Here is a 16,125-nt window from a genome sequence, read left to right as displayed (position 1 = left end):
TGCAGAGTATTTTGGGGTATTGCACAGTGTGGGGGCATTGCAGAGTGTGGGGGCATTGCAGAGTGTGGGGGCATTGCAGAGTATGGCTGGTACTGCAGAGTATTGCACAGGGAGGGATCGATGGCTGGATCTGTGACTGCATGTGTCACAGATCCAGCCCGCAGCAGCAGCAGCAGCTGCTGCTGCTTCCGCTCTCTCCCCTCTCCTCTCTCACACTGTACCGTTCGGTACAGAGAGGAGAGGGAGGAACCGGCGTCATCACATGACGCCGGTTTGTTTACTAGTGATCGCTCCGTCATTGGACGGAGCGATCACGTGGTAAACCGCCGCTATCAGCGGCGATTTACCGTGATCCGTGATCAGCCGGGTCCGGAGGACCCGGCGGTCACAGAGACTCCTGTGTGCGCGCCCCACAGGGCGCGCGGGAGCGCGATTCTAGGAGGACGTACATTGACGCCCTCCTAGAGTTAAGCAACCGCCTTGTAGACGTATTTCGTCTATAGGGCAGTTGCTAACTGGTTAACCTTGATGGAGATACTGTAGATCTATATATATATATTGTAATATTGGGGGTTATTAGCTCAAGTGTAGCACCTGCTAGCGAGAACAGTCCCACACAAATGTTTCCTTTTGAGGGCTTGTTGACCCACTTTTATTAAAGAAAATTTATTTTGGTGGTATTTGATCACCTCTGCGGTTTTTATTTTTTGCGCTATAAACAAAAATAGAGTGACAATTTTTAAAAAAAATCAATATTTTTTACTTTTTGCTATAATAAATATCCCCCAAAAATATATAAAAACATTTTTTTCCCTCAGTTTAGGCTGATACGTATTCTTCTACCTATTTTTGGTTTAAAAAAATGCAATAAGCGTTTATCGGTTGGTTTGCGCAAAATTTTTAGCGTTTACAAAATAGGGGATAGTTTTATTGCATTTTTATCAATTATTATTTTTTTATTACTAATGGCGGCGATCAGCGATTTTTTTCGTGACTGCGACATTATGGCGGACACTTCGGACAATTTTGACACATTTTTGGGACCATTGTAATTTTCACAGCAAAAAATGCATTTAACCACTTGAGACCCGCGCTATTGACAAAAGACGTCAACAGCGTGGCTCTCAAGTGCCAAGTGGACGTCTTTAGACGTCCTTTTATGTGCATTACCCGCGCGCGCCTCTGGGGGGTGCGCAGCGGGTAAACACTGTCCCGGCGCATCGCTGAAGAGCCGATGCGTGTACCTGGTGGCCGCGATGTCCGCCGGGTACACGCGATTGTCGGAAACACAGCAGGGACGTGGAGCTCTGTGTGTAAACGCAGAGCTCCACGTGCTGTCAGAGGAGAGGGGACCGATCTGTGTCCCTTGTACATAGGGACACAGTATCGGTCACCTCCCCCAGTCACCCCCCTCCCCCCACACAGTTAGAACACACCCAGGATACACATTTAACCCCTTCCTCACCCCCTAGTGTTAACCCCTTCCCTGCCAGTCACATTTATACAGTAATTAGTGAATTTTTATAGCACTGATCGCTGTATAAATGTGAATGGTCCCAAATTTGTGTCAAAAGTGTCCGATACGTCCGCCGCAATATCGCAAGTCCCAATAAAAATCGCAGATCGCCGCCATTACTAGTAAAAAAAAATAATAAAAAAAATCATAATTCTGTTCCCTATTTTGTAGGCGCTATAACTTTTGCACAAACCAGTCGCCTATTGCGTTTTTTTTTTTACAAAAATACGTCGAAAAATACGTATCGGCCTTAACTGAGAAAAAAAATAGTTTTTTTTTTTAAATTGGGATATTTATTATAGCAACAAGTAAAAAATATATATATATATTTTTTAAATTGTCATTCTTTTTTTGTTTATAGCGCAAAAAATAAAACCGCAGAGGTGATCAAATACCACCAAAATAAAGCTCTCTTTGTGGGGAAAAAAGGACGTCAATTTCGTTTGGGAGCCACGTTGCGCGACCGTGCAAATGTCAGTTAAAGCGACGCAGTGCCGGAAGCTGAAATTTCGCCTGGGCACGAAATGGGTTTATGTGCCCAGTAAGCAAGTGGTTAAAATGCATTGTTTACTGTGGAAATGACAATTGCAGTTTGGGAGTTAACCACAGGGGGCGCTGAAGGGGTTATGTGTCACCTAATGTGTGTTTACAACTGTAGGGAGGTGTGGCTGTAGGTGTGAGAAGAGATCACACGATCGATGACACCGCCACAGTGAAGAACGGGGTCCCCGTTCTTCAGCTCCGAGGACCGATCGTGGGACTCCAGCGGCAATCGGGTCTGCGGGTCCCGTGGTCCCGGAGCTTCGGACCGGGTCGCGGGGGCGCGCCCGCGGGCTCACGGCTGGGCTTAAAGATCAACGTACATATACGTTGATGTGCCCAGCCGTGCCATTCTGCCGAAGTATTAGTGCAGGAGGCGGTCCTTAAGTGGTTGAACAAAGTTCCAGAGATGAAAACAAAGTGGTTTCCCTCGCAGGGGATTTTCACCATCACTAAATGGAAGTATGTTCAGCCTCCTGGCTCGCACATGCAAAAGTGCAAATGAAAATACAGAGCCACCTGGCTCTCTTCAGCAGCAGCACCACTGCTCAGGCTCCCGCATGGAGCTCTCCTGACTCCTGTCAGCAACCTCAGACTCAGGTCTCTGAATTTCACAGTGCAGCCTGCACTCTCCAGCTACTCCAGCTTCTCTAGCTACTCCAGCACACCTGCACACTCTGGGTTCTCCCTTGCAAGCCTGGACTCCTCGGGAGGGTGGAGCTGTCTCCAACTGGGAGCCATGAGGTCTTCCCACACTCTCATTATAAAGGCTGTGCTCACCTGATTGGTAATCAACAAAGTCTGGATACAGGGTTGGAGATCCCGTCCCACCCCAGACACTGTGGAATCTCCAAACTACAGAGCCCCATGTCAAATTACCAAACCCTGGAGAAAGCTGCAAAAGCAGTCTATGCTCTGTAGTCTTGCACCCAGCAAATGTGCATACCCTGTGTCCTGCAAACTGTCCATTTTACCGTGACAGTAGCTCCTACTGTCACAATATATATATATATATATATATATATATATATATATATATATATATATATATATATATATATATATATATATATATACAGTATATACAGTACATGAGTTGCTATGGAATGAGATGAGAAACTCTTTGAATAAAAACATAGAGTTCTGCGGGTTAAGGCTTAGTTAAAAAAGAATGGTGTTACATCTACAAAAATACGATACTATTTTTATTTAGCAAAAATAGAGTTTAACAGGTTCAAGTGATTAATAATCATTCATAAAAGCATTATTTTATATTATTTGATTGTTTAATACCACTTATTATTTTATGCGTTAGTGGTAATGACAATTATTATGATCATCAATGTAATAATCATTGAATGTGATATCCCTTTAGTGATTACTACACTGAAGTTGAAGTTGAACCCTCAGAACAAATGGGAGAGTTTGCAGAAAGAGAAGTGGAACAATACTATTATGAGGAAGAAACAGACAGTGATATTGTTTCAGAATTTACAGGGACTGTGAATCTATCGACTGAGACAGGGGTCAAAACCACTGGTATGTATCAGCATGCACATACACAAATATGTTTCAAAAATAAAGTTCTGGCGAATTTCATCCTCATCTAACATATCCCAAGTGAATATTAAAAAAAAAAAAAAAAGACATCTGCAGACCAGTTGTCTAATTATTAAACAGCTGCATTTCGAGAAATAGTTTTGCAGCTTATTTAACCTCCCTGGCGGTATGATTCTTTCTGGTTTTAGATGCTAAAAGCGGTACAATTATTTTGCATGAAAATTTGGCGTTTTACATTGTAGGCCTGTAATTCTTAGGAATAACTCACTTAAATCTGTCCAAACAAGAGTCTAGTAGACGATATGATAAAGTTTGAAAAACAAAATGATAAATTATAATATAATAAATAACTATAAATAATTATAACAAATAATAATGTAATTATAATAAAAATTATTCAATAATGTAATCAAATCAAAAACACCGAAATTTGCTCAGTTGCAAAATTGTCGCTGTCATTACTTTTATTTTTTTATGACGAATTTCCCCACAAATCGCTATCGCTCAATTCTGCAAGTGATTATAATTTATTATCGCTGTTTTCTACCTGCTCTAAAATCACTTTTGACATTAAGGGACACTTTTGGTTGCATTGGACAATCTACAGTTTGCAGGCAGAAAGAACAGTTTTTATTATATAAAAGTACATGTAGGACACTGGGCAGACCACTAGGGACAAAGGGGGTGTGTATTTTTTACATACAGTACTGTAATCTATAAGATTACAGTATACTGTATGTATTGTGTTTATTTAATTTTTTTAATTTGGCGCCGTTCTCCGCCCCCGTACATCGTAACGTCGCAGGTAACGGAGATCGGCGGCACACGGGCACTGTGAATTGAGCGAGGAGGACACCGCTCGCTCACACAGCGGGGATGCATCGCAGGATCCAGGGACAAGGTAAGTAAACACTGCCTGTGGATGCTGCGAGGCGAGCCTGAGTCTGGCTCGGGGTTACTGATCGCAGCACAAAAATGTAACCCCAAGCCAGACTCGGGAATACCGCCAGGGTGGTTAAACCCATTAGGCTAAGTTCACTTCTTTTTTTTTTTATTCCAGCTTCCCTATGTACCAATATACAATTAATGTACCTCTGTTGCAGAAAAAAAAAAAAAAAGATTTCTCTATCTTTTAGGACAGGCATTACCTCAGCCTCCAGTCTCATGAAGAACGCTCCTCCGTTATCCGTCCTAACATTTTTGGGATGAAAAAAACATTACAAGGAACAGGGGCGTAACTAGAAATCACAGGGCCCCATAGCAAAATGTTGTATGGGGCCCCCCAGAGCCACCCTAGTGTCAATGCAGCGTGACCTGTGCCCCATACAGCGTGACCTGTGCCCTATACAGGGTGACCTGTGCCCCATACAGGGTGACCTGTGCCCCATACAGCGTCACCTGTGCCCCATACAGCGTCACCTGTGCCCCATACAGCGTCACCTGTGCCCCATACAGCGTCACCTGTGCCCAATACAGCGTCACCTGTGCCCAATACAGCGTCACCTGTGCCCCATACAGCCTGGCTTGCCTGTGCCCAATACAGCCTGGCCTGCCTGTGCCCAATACAGCCTGGCCTGCCTGTGCCCAATACAGCCTGGCCTGCCTGTGCCCCATACAGCGTGACCTGTGTCCAATACAGCATTGCCTGTGCCCAATGCGGCATGACCTGTGCCCAATACAGCGTTGCCTGTGCCCAATACAGCCTGGCCTGCCTGTGCCTAATACAGTCTGAACTGCCTGTGCCCCATACAGCGTGACCTGTGCCCAATACAGCATTGCCTGTGCCCAATACAGCCTGGCCTGCCTGTGCCCAATACAGCCTCACCTGTGCAGAAGAAGAGGCAAGCCGGCCGGATCAGCAGAGATCGGGATTTCCCGCTGTAATAGCTTTCATTTGAATTTCCCGTCTTCCCGGGGCTCATCGTCACATAGCCCCACCTCTTAGCCCAGCGCCTTTGATGACGTCACATGTCCGACACTGGACCGGCGTTCTGTCAATCAAAGGTGCCGGACCAAGAGGTGGAGCTATGTGACATGAGCCCCGGGAACACTGGAAGTTCTAATGAAAGTTATTACAGCGGGCAATTCCGCTCTCTGCTGATACGGACAGCTCGCCTCTTCCTCTCCTCTCTCTTCCCCTGGCTGGGAGACCATGCCGGCGATCAGGGGCGTTGCTAGGTGGCAAAAAGACTAGGGGCTTTAGCCCGAAGCCGGCATGGGGGGGTGCGGGCGCGGTGGAGTGGCGCGGTGTGACCTACCTGAAACACATACCCTGACCTACGTGTGTGTGCGCGTCAGTACACACACACACACACACTGACGTGTATGTATGTCAGTGTGTGTGTGTATGCATGTCAGTGTGTGTGTCTATGTGTATGTCAGTACACACACACACACTGACGTGTCAGTTACACATTCCATGAGATTAGCATGTAAGGAAGCTCTTAGGGACACTAGCATGTCTTTCAAGGTTGTTTCTGACACATGACCTGACCTACATACACTAACACTGACATGTCCTACGTACACTGACATGTCCTACGTACACTGACATGTCCTACGTACACTGACATGTCCTACGTACACTGACATGTCAGGAGGCTTAGCAGCCGAGGAGGAGAGGAGAGCCACCGAGCAGGGAGCAGGGATGTGGCGTGGCGCAGTGGGCAGCCGTGGTATGCAAAAATGGATGAAATGTAAAATGATGAGCGCAATAGTAATATAATAAAGAATTATAAGTGCAAAAAGTGCTATATATAACAGAAAAATAACTGCAGCAATGTGCAATGAACAAAAAATATACCACAAAATGTCTTAATAGGTGAGAAACTGTGATCTCCGTGTATAAAACTGATGTTCTTCTGGTAATCTTCTAAAAAAGTCTTCAAACAGTGGGCTCACAGAGCACTTACCTCCTTATAGATGTGATATTCCGGCTGTATACCTCCTGGAGTGGTTCCCATAAGATGGTCTCAAACCGAGTTCCAACTCCAATCAGTGGCCACATTGCGTTAACCGTGGAAGGGGCCTAAATGAAACCCACCTACAAAACCCCTTACTATCCACTGCACCCAAACCTTCCACTGCCAGTTAAAAGTAGGCCATCCTACCTATAGCAACCCACACTATCAACACCACACCAAGGTGGCCCATTCTATCTCAACACTCCAAATCAGCCGATCATATCTAAGGCCCGTGGGATGGACAGGGTGGCCGTGGGATGGACAGGGTGACCGTGGGATGGACGGGAGACAGTAAGATGGACAGGAGGATGGTGGGATGGACGGGGGGACAGTGAGATGGACGGGGGGGACCGTGAGATGGACGGGGTGGGACCGTGAGATGGACGGGGTGGGACCGTGAGATGGACGGGGTGGGACCGTGAGATGGACGGGGGGACAGTGAGATGGACGGGGGGACCGTGAGATGGACGGGTGGACCGTGGGATGGACGGGGGGACCGTGGGATGGACAGGGTGACCGTGGGATGGACGGGAGACAGTAAGATGGACAGGAGGATGGTGGGATGGACAGGAGGATGGTGGGATGGACAGGGGGACCGTGAGATGGACGGGGGGACAGTGAGATGAACGGGGGGACCGTGAGATGGACGGGGGGACAGTGAGATGGACGGGGGGACCGTGAGATGGACGGGGGGACCGTGAGATGGACGGGGGGACAGTGGGATGGACGGGGGGACCGTGGGATGGACGGGAGACAGTAAGATGGACAGGAGGATGGTGGGATGGACGGGGGGACAGTGAGATGGACGGGGGGACAGTGAGATGGACGGGGGGACCGTGAGATGGACGGGGGGACAGTGAGATGGACGGGGTGGGACCGTGAGATGGACGGGGTGGGACCGTGAGATGGACGGGGTGGGACCGTGAGATGGACGGGGGGATCGTGAGATGGACGGGGGGACAGTGAGATGGACGGGGGGGCAGTGAGATGGACGGGGGGGCAGTGAGATGGACGGGGGACAGTGAGATGGACGGGGGGGACAGTGAGATGGACGGGGGGGACAGTGAGATGGACGGGGGGGACAGTGAGATGGACGGGGGGGGACAGTGAGATGGACGGGGGGGGACAGTGAGATGGACGGGGGGACAGTGAGATGGACGGGGGGGACAGCGAGATGGACGGGGGGGGGACAGTGAGATGGACGGGGGGGACAGTGAGATGGACGGGGGGACAGTGAGATGGACGGGGGGGACAGCGAGATGGACGGGGGGGGGGGACAGTGAGATGGACGGGGGGGACAGTGAGATGGACGGGGGGGGACAGTGAGATGGACGGGGGGGACAGCGAGATGGACGGGGGGGACAGTGAGATGGACGGGGGGGGGGGGACAGTGAGATGGACGGGGGGACAGTGAGATGGATGGGGGACCGTGGGATGGACGGGGGGACCGTGGGATGGATGGGGGACCGTGGGATGGACATGGGGACCGTGGGGTGGACGCGAGGACCATGGGATGGATGGGGATGACAGTGAGATGCTCTTTCTGCTGGGCTCCTGCAAGTAGCACTGAACTGACAGGGGCGAGGGAGACCGAACGGAATTGTCAGTAGGTTACCTGTCAAACTAGTCATCAGCTCTCCTGGAGTGGGGGGAAGATGGGGAGAGCCGCGTGCTGCTGGTGAGAGAGAGCATCCTGATCAGGACATTACAGGGAGAGAGGGGGGGGACTCACTCGGGAGTGCTGCTTACCGCTGAAGGTGGGAGCGAGGGGGTTGCTGCTGACGGGAGAGAGGGCATTGCAGCGGGGAACAGGATAAGGCACTCACCACTGTATTCACAGGAGCGGGGGGGGGGAGTGCTGCTGGTGGGATTCAGCGCGCGCGGGGGGTCCATCCCACGTGAACGCATGGTGCTGGCCGCGCTCGGCTACAGATCGGTCCCTGCTCCTCAGCACTCGGGGCTCACCGGGCCCCCCTGATCCTCACTCAGCTGCGGGCCCCATAGCGCCCGCGTGGGTCGCTATGGCGGTAGTTCCGCCACTGACAAGGAAGTAGTTCTGACTGGAATGAACATAATACAACTTTGATCCAACTTTGTGATAATCTGACCAATCAAAACAATCCCAGTGTGAGATCATTTCCTTTTACTGCTGCTGTAATCACATGATGTCAAATATCGGATGGTTAGGACAAGGATCCTACTTTGATCCGACTTCAATGATATTCAATGGACTGAAGTAGGATCAAAGTCTGACCAAAGTAGTACAGGGAGCATTTTCACGTGTGAAAATCAATGTTTCCCTATGAGAGCCGTCTTAACCTGTCCAACACAAGTCGGTCCGACTTTGAAAATACTCCCTGTACTACTTTGGTCTGACTTTGATCCTACTTCATAGTAAAAAAATTTAATCCGCGCCACGTGACAAATTAGTTATTCGAAAAATGAATCTCTATAAATCTAAGCTGCTCCCCTAAAATGTAAAGAGTGAACCTCTTACTAAAGTGTGATTGGTGATAAAGAGGGCACTCTAAAGTGATTAAATATATATAAACACTCATAAGTAATTAAACTCCTTACCATCCGACTTTTGACATCCGACATGTGATTACAGCAGCAGTAAAAGGAATTTATCTCACTCTAGGATTGTTTTGATTGGTCAAAGAAAAAGTCGTACTATCACAAAGTCGGATCAAAGTAGTATCCTGTTCATTCAAGTCGGATGTATGTAGGACTGATGTAGGACTGATGTCGCAGAGCAAAGTAGGATGAAAGTCTTATGACTGTCGTGTAGTATCAGTGGGAACCCAGCCTAAGATCTACAATCAACTATGTAGTGCAAGGGCCTGCTTGATTGGAAAAAGAGTGATAGATAGGTGTGTCTGCCTATGATATTTTTTGGTAAATCTAAAGAAGATTGTACAGCGATTGTACAAACAGATTTTATAGTGTATGGCCCCATTTATACACCTAAAATGAACTAGTAGTCACTCTTTTCGTGCCATTAACTGTTAATGGCATGTAAAAAAAATCTGCAAAAAAAATCTGCAAAACGTGCAATAAAAAATGTGTAAATCACAACAATCCAAAATGGTCCCATAAGCTACTTTGCTATGTGTAGAGTAGCCGATTAAAATCAACAGGCTGCTCAATGCGCAGGAAAAACAAGCCCAAAAAAAAGTGCTCCTACTACACTTGGTGCATTTACACAAGAACAATGAGGCTCTATTCACATCTTTCCGAACGCATGGAAAATTGCAGTGAAAATATGGGCTAGATTCAGGTAGACTTACGACGGGCGTATCAGTAGATACGCCGTCGTAAGTCCGTATACTTAAGCGTATGCTCAAATTGAGATACGCTTAAATGTTGCTAAGATACGACCGGCGTAAGTCTCCTACCCCGTCGTATCTTAGCTGTCTATTTACGCTGGCCGCTAGGGGCGTGTACGCTGATTTACGCCTAGAATATGTATATCAGCAAGATACGCCTATTCACGAACGTACGCACGGCTGTCGCAGTAAAGATACGCTGTTTACGTAAGGCGTTTTCAGGCGTAAAGATGAACCACCAAAAACATGGCGCAGCCAATGTTAAGTATGGACGTCGGACAGCCGTCGAATTTTTCACGTTTTACGTCATTTTCATAACTCGTCCGTGAATGGGGCTGGGCGTAATTTACGTACACGTCGAAAGCATTGACTTTTTGCGATGTGATTTGGAGCATGCGCACTGGGATACTTTCACGGACGGCACATGCGCCGTTCGTTCGAAGCGTCATTTACGCGAGGTCATGTAAATGACAGGACATTCAAGTAAATGGACTGCTCTATGCATGACGCATGGAAACGCTCCAAAACAAACAAAAGGAAACACAAAACACCCAAAAGAAACCAATGCATGGGAACACAGCCTGAGAGATGAATGTCACTGTCCACTCCCTCCTATGTACTTGTATAGAGATGGCCATATGCTATGCAATCTGATTGTAAAATCTCCTTTAGATTTACCAAAACTATGGAATAGGAGGACCCTCCTGAATACATTTCTTTCAAATCAGACATGCCCTTGCATTACATAGTTGATGGTAGATCTAAAGGAGATTGTACAATCAGATTTTAATATATATGGTCACCTTAATGGACGAAGTAGTAATGTAAGTGAAAGTAAAAGGTGTTAAAGTAATGAGGGAGGTGTGGTCCAGAGTGGTAATACATGCCTATTCTGTGATGTGATATACTAAAGCAGTGCATGATGGGATATGTGTGATGTGTAAGAGGGAGTTTTCCCTCACGTTGGAGAGATGTCTCCTCAGTTCTTGTTGTGTCTCCAGTACAAAAAGTAAGAAAAAAAAATCTCCCCAATGGGACAAGCAATAGTTATTAACTATTTCCGATCTATCCAAAACTCACAAAGGCAGAGAGGCGCAGGGAAGCAACATACCTAGCATGCATCGCTGATCCCCGACCCTCTTCACACAAGTCCATACCAGGCACTTGTGTGTGATCTCACAGGACATTGATAAGTTAGGAGGGGCAACGGGGATCAGCACACCACAAGAGTGAATAACAGAGTGAAGCTGGCGCCTCGCTGTTTTAAATGTGCAGGAAGTTTCTGTCCTGCTGTAACCGCTGTACGTGCAAATTTCTGCTGTGCTAAGCCCATCCAGTACTGTCCTACTGCTTAATGACCATCCACTGTTTACTGACCATCCACTGCCCTACTGACCATCATCTGCCCTATTGACACCGTCCACTGCCCTACTTATACCAACCTCTACCCTACTGGCCATCCACTGCTCTACTGAGATTGTCCACTGCTCTGCTGACAGTGTCCACTGCTCTACTGACACAGTCTATTCACCTAACATTGTCCACTGCTCTACTGACACCATCCACTGTCCTACTGGCCATCTACTGACCATGAACTGCCCTACTGACACTGTTAACACATGGTCCTCTTCCCTACTGACACCAACCACTGCCCTACTGACACCTACTGGCCATCAACTGCCCTACTGACACCGTCCACTGCCCTACTGACACCTGCCATTGTGCTACTGGCCATCAACTGCCCTACTGACACCATCCACTACCCTACTGACACAGTCCACTCCCCTATTGACACCGTCCGATGCCCTACTAGCCATCCAGTGCTCTACTAAAAACAACCACTGCCCTACTGACACCATCCATTCCCCTACTGACATCATCCATTCCCCTGCTGACATTGTCTACTGCCCTACTGGCCATCCACTGCCATACTGACACAATCCACTGCTCTACTGACACTGTTCACTGTTCTACTGACACCATCAACTGCCCTACTGACACCATCCAATGCTCAACTGACACAGTTCACTGCCCTACTGACCATCCACTGCAACACTGACACCATCCACTGCTCTACTGACACCGTTTATTCCCCCTACAAAAATTATCCACTGCCCTACTTACACCATCCACTGCCCTACTGACACCATTCACTGCCCTACTGACCATGTACTGCCCTACTGACACTGTGAACACATGGTCCACTTCCCTACTGACACCATCCACTGCCCAACTGATGCCATCAACTGCCCTACTGACACCGTTCACTGCACTACTGGCCATCAACTTCCCTACTGACACTGTCCACTCCCATACTGACACTTTCCACCACCCTACTCTGACACTGTTCACTGCCCAACTGACACCATCCACTGCCCTACTGACACTGTCCACTGTCCTACTAGCCTTCAACTGCCCAAATGGCACCCTCCACTCCCATACTGACCCTGTCCACTCCCATACTGACACTGTCCACTCCCATACTGACACTGTCCACTGCCCTTCTGACACCATCCACTGTCCTACTGACAACGTCCATTGCCCTACTAACATCATTCACTACCCTAATGACACCGTCCACTGTCCTACTAGCCATCCACTGCCTTACTGAAACCATTCACTGACCTACTGACACATCCATTCCCCTACTGACATTATCCATTCCCCTACTGACACTGTCCACTGCCCTACTGGCCATCCAATGCCATTCTGACACCATTCACTGCTTTACTGACTCCGTTCACTGTTCTACTGACACCATCTACTGCCCTACTGACCCCATCCTCTGCTCAACTGACATTTTTTACTGCCCTACCGACCATCCACTGCACTACTGACACTGCCCACTTCTCTGCTGACACTGTTCACTGTCCAACTGACACCACCCACTGCCCTACTGACACAGTCACTGTCCTATTGACACCGTCCACTGCCCTATTGGCCATCAACCGCCCTACTTAAACCGTCACACCTATACTGACCCTGTCCACTGCCCTACTGACAACGACCACTGCCCTACCAACATCGTCCATTGCCTTACTGATACTGTCCATTCTCCTACTAACATTGTCCACTGCCGTACTGGCCATCCACTGGCTTACTGATATCATCCACTGCTTTACTGACACTGGCAACACATGGTCCACTTCCCTCCTGACACCGTCAACTGCCCTACTGGCCATCAACTGCCCTACTGACACTATCCACTCCCATACTGCATACTGACAATGTCCACTGCTCTACTGACACTGTTCACTGCCCTACTGTCACAGTCCACTGCCCTACTAACATTGTCCGCTGCCTTAATGATCCTGTCTACTGCCCTACTGGCCCTACACTGCCCTACTGACATCATCTACTGCCATCATCCATTCCCCTACTGACATCATCCATTCCCTTACTGACATCATCCATTCCCTTACTGACATCATCCATTCACCATCCACTGCCTTACTGGCCATCCACTGACCTTCAGACACCATTCACTGCTCTACTGATACCATCCACTGCTCTACTGACACCGTCCACTGCTCTACTGACACCGTCCACTGCCCAACTGACACTGTCCACTGCCCAACTGACAGTGTCCACTGTCCTATTGACACTGTCCTATTGACACCGTCCACTGCCCTACTGGCCATCAACTGCCTTACTGACTTTGCCCACTGCCCTACTGACACCACCCACTGCTCTACTGACACTGTCCACTGCCTTACTGGCCATCCACTGAACTACTGACACTGTCCATTCCCCTACTGACACCATCTATTCCCTTACTAACATTGTCCACTGCCCTACTGACGCAGTCCACTGCCCTACTGGCCAACCACTGCCCTAATGACACCATGCACTGCCGTACTGACACTGTCAACACACGGTTTTCTTCCCTACTGACACTGGCCACTGCTCAACTGACACCATCCACTGCCCAACTAACACCATCCACTGCACTACTGACACTGCGCACTGCCCTATTTAAACCATCCACTGTCCTATAGACACCATCTATTGCCTTACTGGCCATCAACTGCCCTACTGACACTGTCCACTGCCGTACTGACACCGTTCCCTGCCTTACTGACACAGTCCACTGCCCTACTAACATCGTCCACTGCCCTAATGACACAGTCCATTGCCCTATTGGGCATCCACTGCCCTATTGACACCATCCATTGCCCTACTGAAACAATCCATTTGTCTACTGGCACTGTTTATATAGTATAATCTAAATGTTGGATAGAGTGGGAGTGTTTAGACCCTCTATCAAGGTTTTATTGCTGTTGGATACTAGTGACCATGGTCATGGAGACAGAAAACCAGGGGAAATCCTATATTTTTTCTTCTCACTTCCTGATCCGTCAAAAGGACGGGAATTAAAGGAATATCTTTTTAGGGTTAATTTAAATATGCAGCATGCATTTTTTATGCAATGTATGTGTTGTTTTTATAAAGATAATGGCCATGTGAGGTATGCATACCTCCCACTTGGCACGAAATGTAAGGAATTTTTTTTGGCGTCCTGCGGTAGTACCCATCCCCCCCGATTCACAACTTGAATGCACAATGAATGTAAATGACATGCTCTCGGCGTCCCGCGGCAACAACCAACCAACCCCGCCCCCCGCTCAACAACTTGAATGGCAAATGTAAATAAACTTTTTTTCGGCGTCCCTCGGTACCCCCCCCCCCCCCCCCCCCCCCTGCGCTCAACAACTTTAATGTCTGATGATGAAAGGTCCCGCATTTGAGTTTTGAAAAGTTGGGAGGCCGCATCTGCATTTCATTTTATGATCTTTATTGTAAAATGATAGTACATTTTTCTGTTTCTGATTCTGATCTTCCCTGTGGGACACTGACAGCAAAAAATAACCTGAGTTTCATTCCTTCCTAACTCAATCCATAATTAAAAAAATACAGGTCAAAGTTTAATTAAAGGCAAAACATTATTTATTTATTTTTTGGAATCGAGGGATTAGAACACCTGTCAGTTTTGATTGCTGTCTCTGACCCCATTAGGGAGATTCACCCTCTCTATTTGTGCTGTTTGCCATTATCATTGAAGGTGAAAATAAAAGGAAATCCCAAATTGTGGGTTGTCCCCAGAAAATAAAGAGATTTTGGAAAAAGTTCTGGAGAGTGGAGACCTGGGAGTCCCTAAGGAATTGTCTTAATTGTCTTAATTTGCAGGCATTTCCGCTAACTTTCTGTTTGGCTATGGGACAGGAAGTGAAGAGAAAACTCTGCAATGAGACGCAGACAGTGAACAAAAAAAATGTGACAGGGGTTATAACCCTCCTGTTTTCTATCCAAAGTAAATTAATTCTTATGAACTAAATTAATTTCATACACAAACTGTTTTTTTTATTTTAATGCATAGCCAATGTGTTTATGTGTTACTAAATTACTAATAACACTTATGCCGCGTACACATGATCGGATTTCCGATGGAATAAAATCTGATGGAATTTTTAGTCGGAATTCCGATGAAGCTGACTTTTTATTAGTCTTGCCTACACACTATCAGACTAAATTCCGACCGTCCAAAACGCGGTGACGTAAAACACTACGACGAGCCAAGAAAAATTACGTTTAATGCTTCCGAGCATGCGTCGACTTGATTCTGAGCATGCGTGGATTTTTCTCCGATGGAATTCCACACAGACGATCGGAATTTCCTATAGGTTTTTTTCCAACAAAAAAATTGAAAACATGTTCTATTTTTTTACACCAATGGAAAAAAGTCAGAAGGGGCCCACACACGATCGTTTTTTCCAATGAAAAAAGTCGATTAGACTTTTTCCTTTGGAAAAAACGATCTTGTGTATACGGCATTAGGGTATCACTAAAGACATTTCATTTTTTTTTTAATAGAGTGAAGGATTAGAATACCTGTCTGTTTTCTTTGCTGTACGTGCCCCCTCTCTTTTTTTCCTATTTCACATTATCATTGAAAGTGAAGGTAAAGGAAAATGTCACATTTTGAATTGTCCCCTGAACAGTAACAGTGGGGAAATCTTCCAATGGGGAAGATGACCCTGGTGACAACTAAGGTATTTTCTCTCACTTATTTTTTTGGCTACAAAACAGGAAGTGATGGGAAATCTCCCCAATGGGACATAGTTGGCAAAACAATGGACAGAGGTTATAACCTTCTTTTACTTTATCCAAAAGTATAAAAAAAAAATGTTTTCCTATAGTTCTACTTAATATTATAAAA

General features: G+C 47.1%; 1 protein-coding gene across 2 annotated transcripts in view; it reads left to right on the top strand.

The window, feature by feature from the left end:
* Positions 1 to 16,125, top strand: part of LOC120940283 (collagen alpha-6(VI) chain-like) — a 195,157-nt gene that overhangs the window by 132,490 nt on the left and 46,542 nt on the right. For both annotated transcript variants that reach the window (XM_040353050.1, XM_040353049.1), the window contains exon 38: positions 3,432 to 3,595. In XM_040353050.1, the coding sequence (XP_040208984.1) occupies positions 3,432 to 3,595 (164 nt within the window). The remainder of the gene's footprint in view (positions 1 to 3,431; positions 3,596 to 16,125) is intronic.

This window comes from Rana temporaria, chromosome 5, assembly GCF_905171775.1.
Source record: "Rana temporaria chromosome 5, aRanTem1.1, whole genome shotgun sequence".
Lineage (NCBI taxonomy): Eukaryota > Metazoa > Chordata > Amphibia > Anura > Ranidae > Rana > Rana temporaria.
This window is presented reverse-complemented; position numbering and strand designations above follow the sequence as displayed.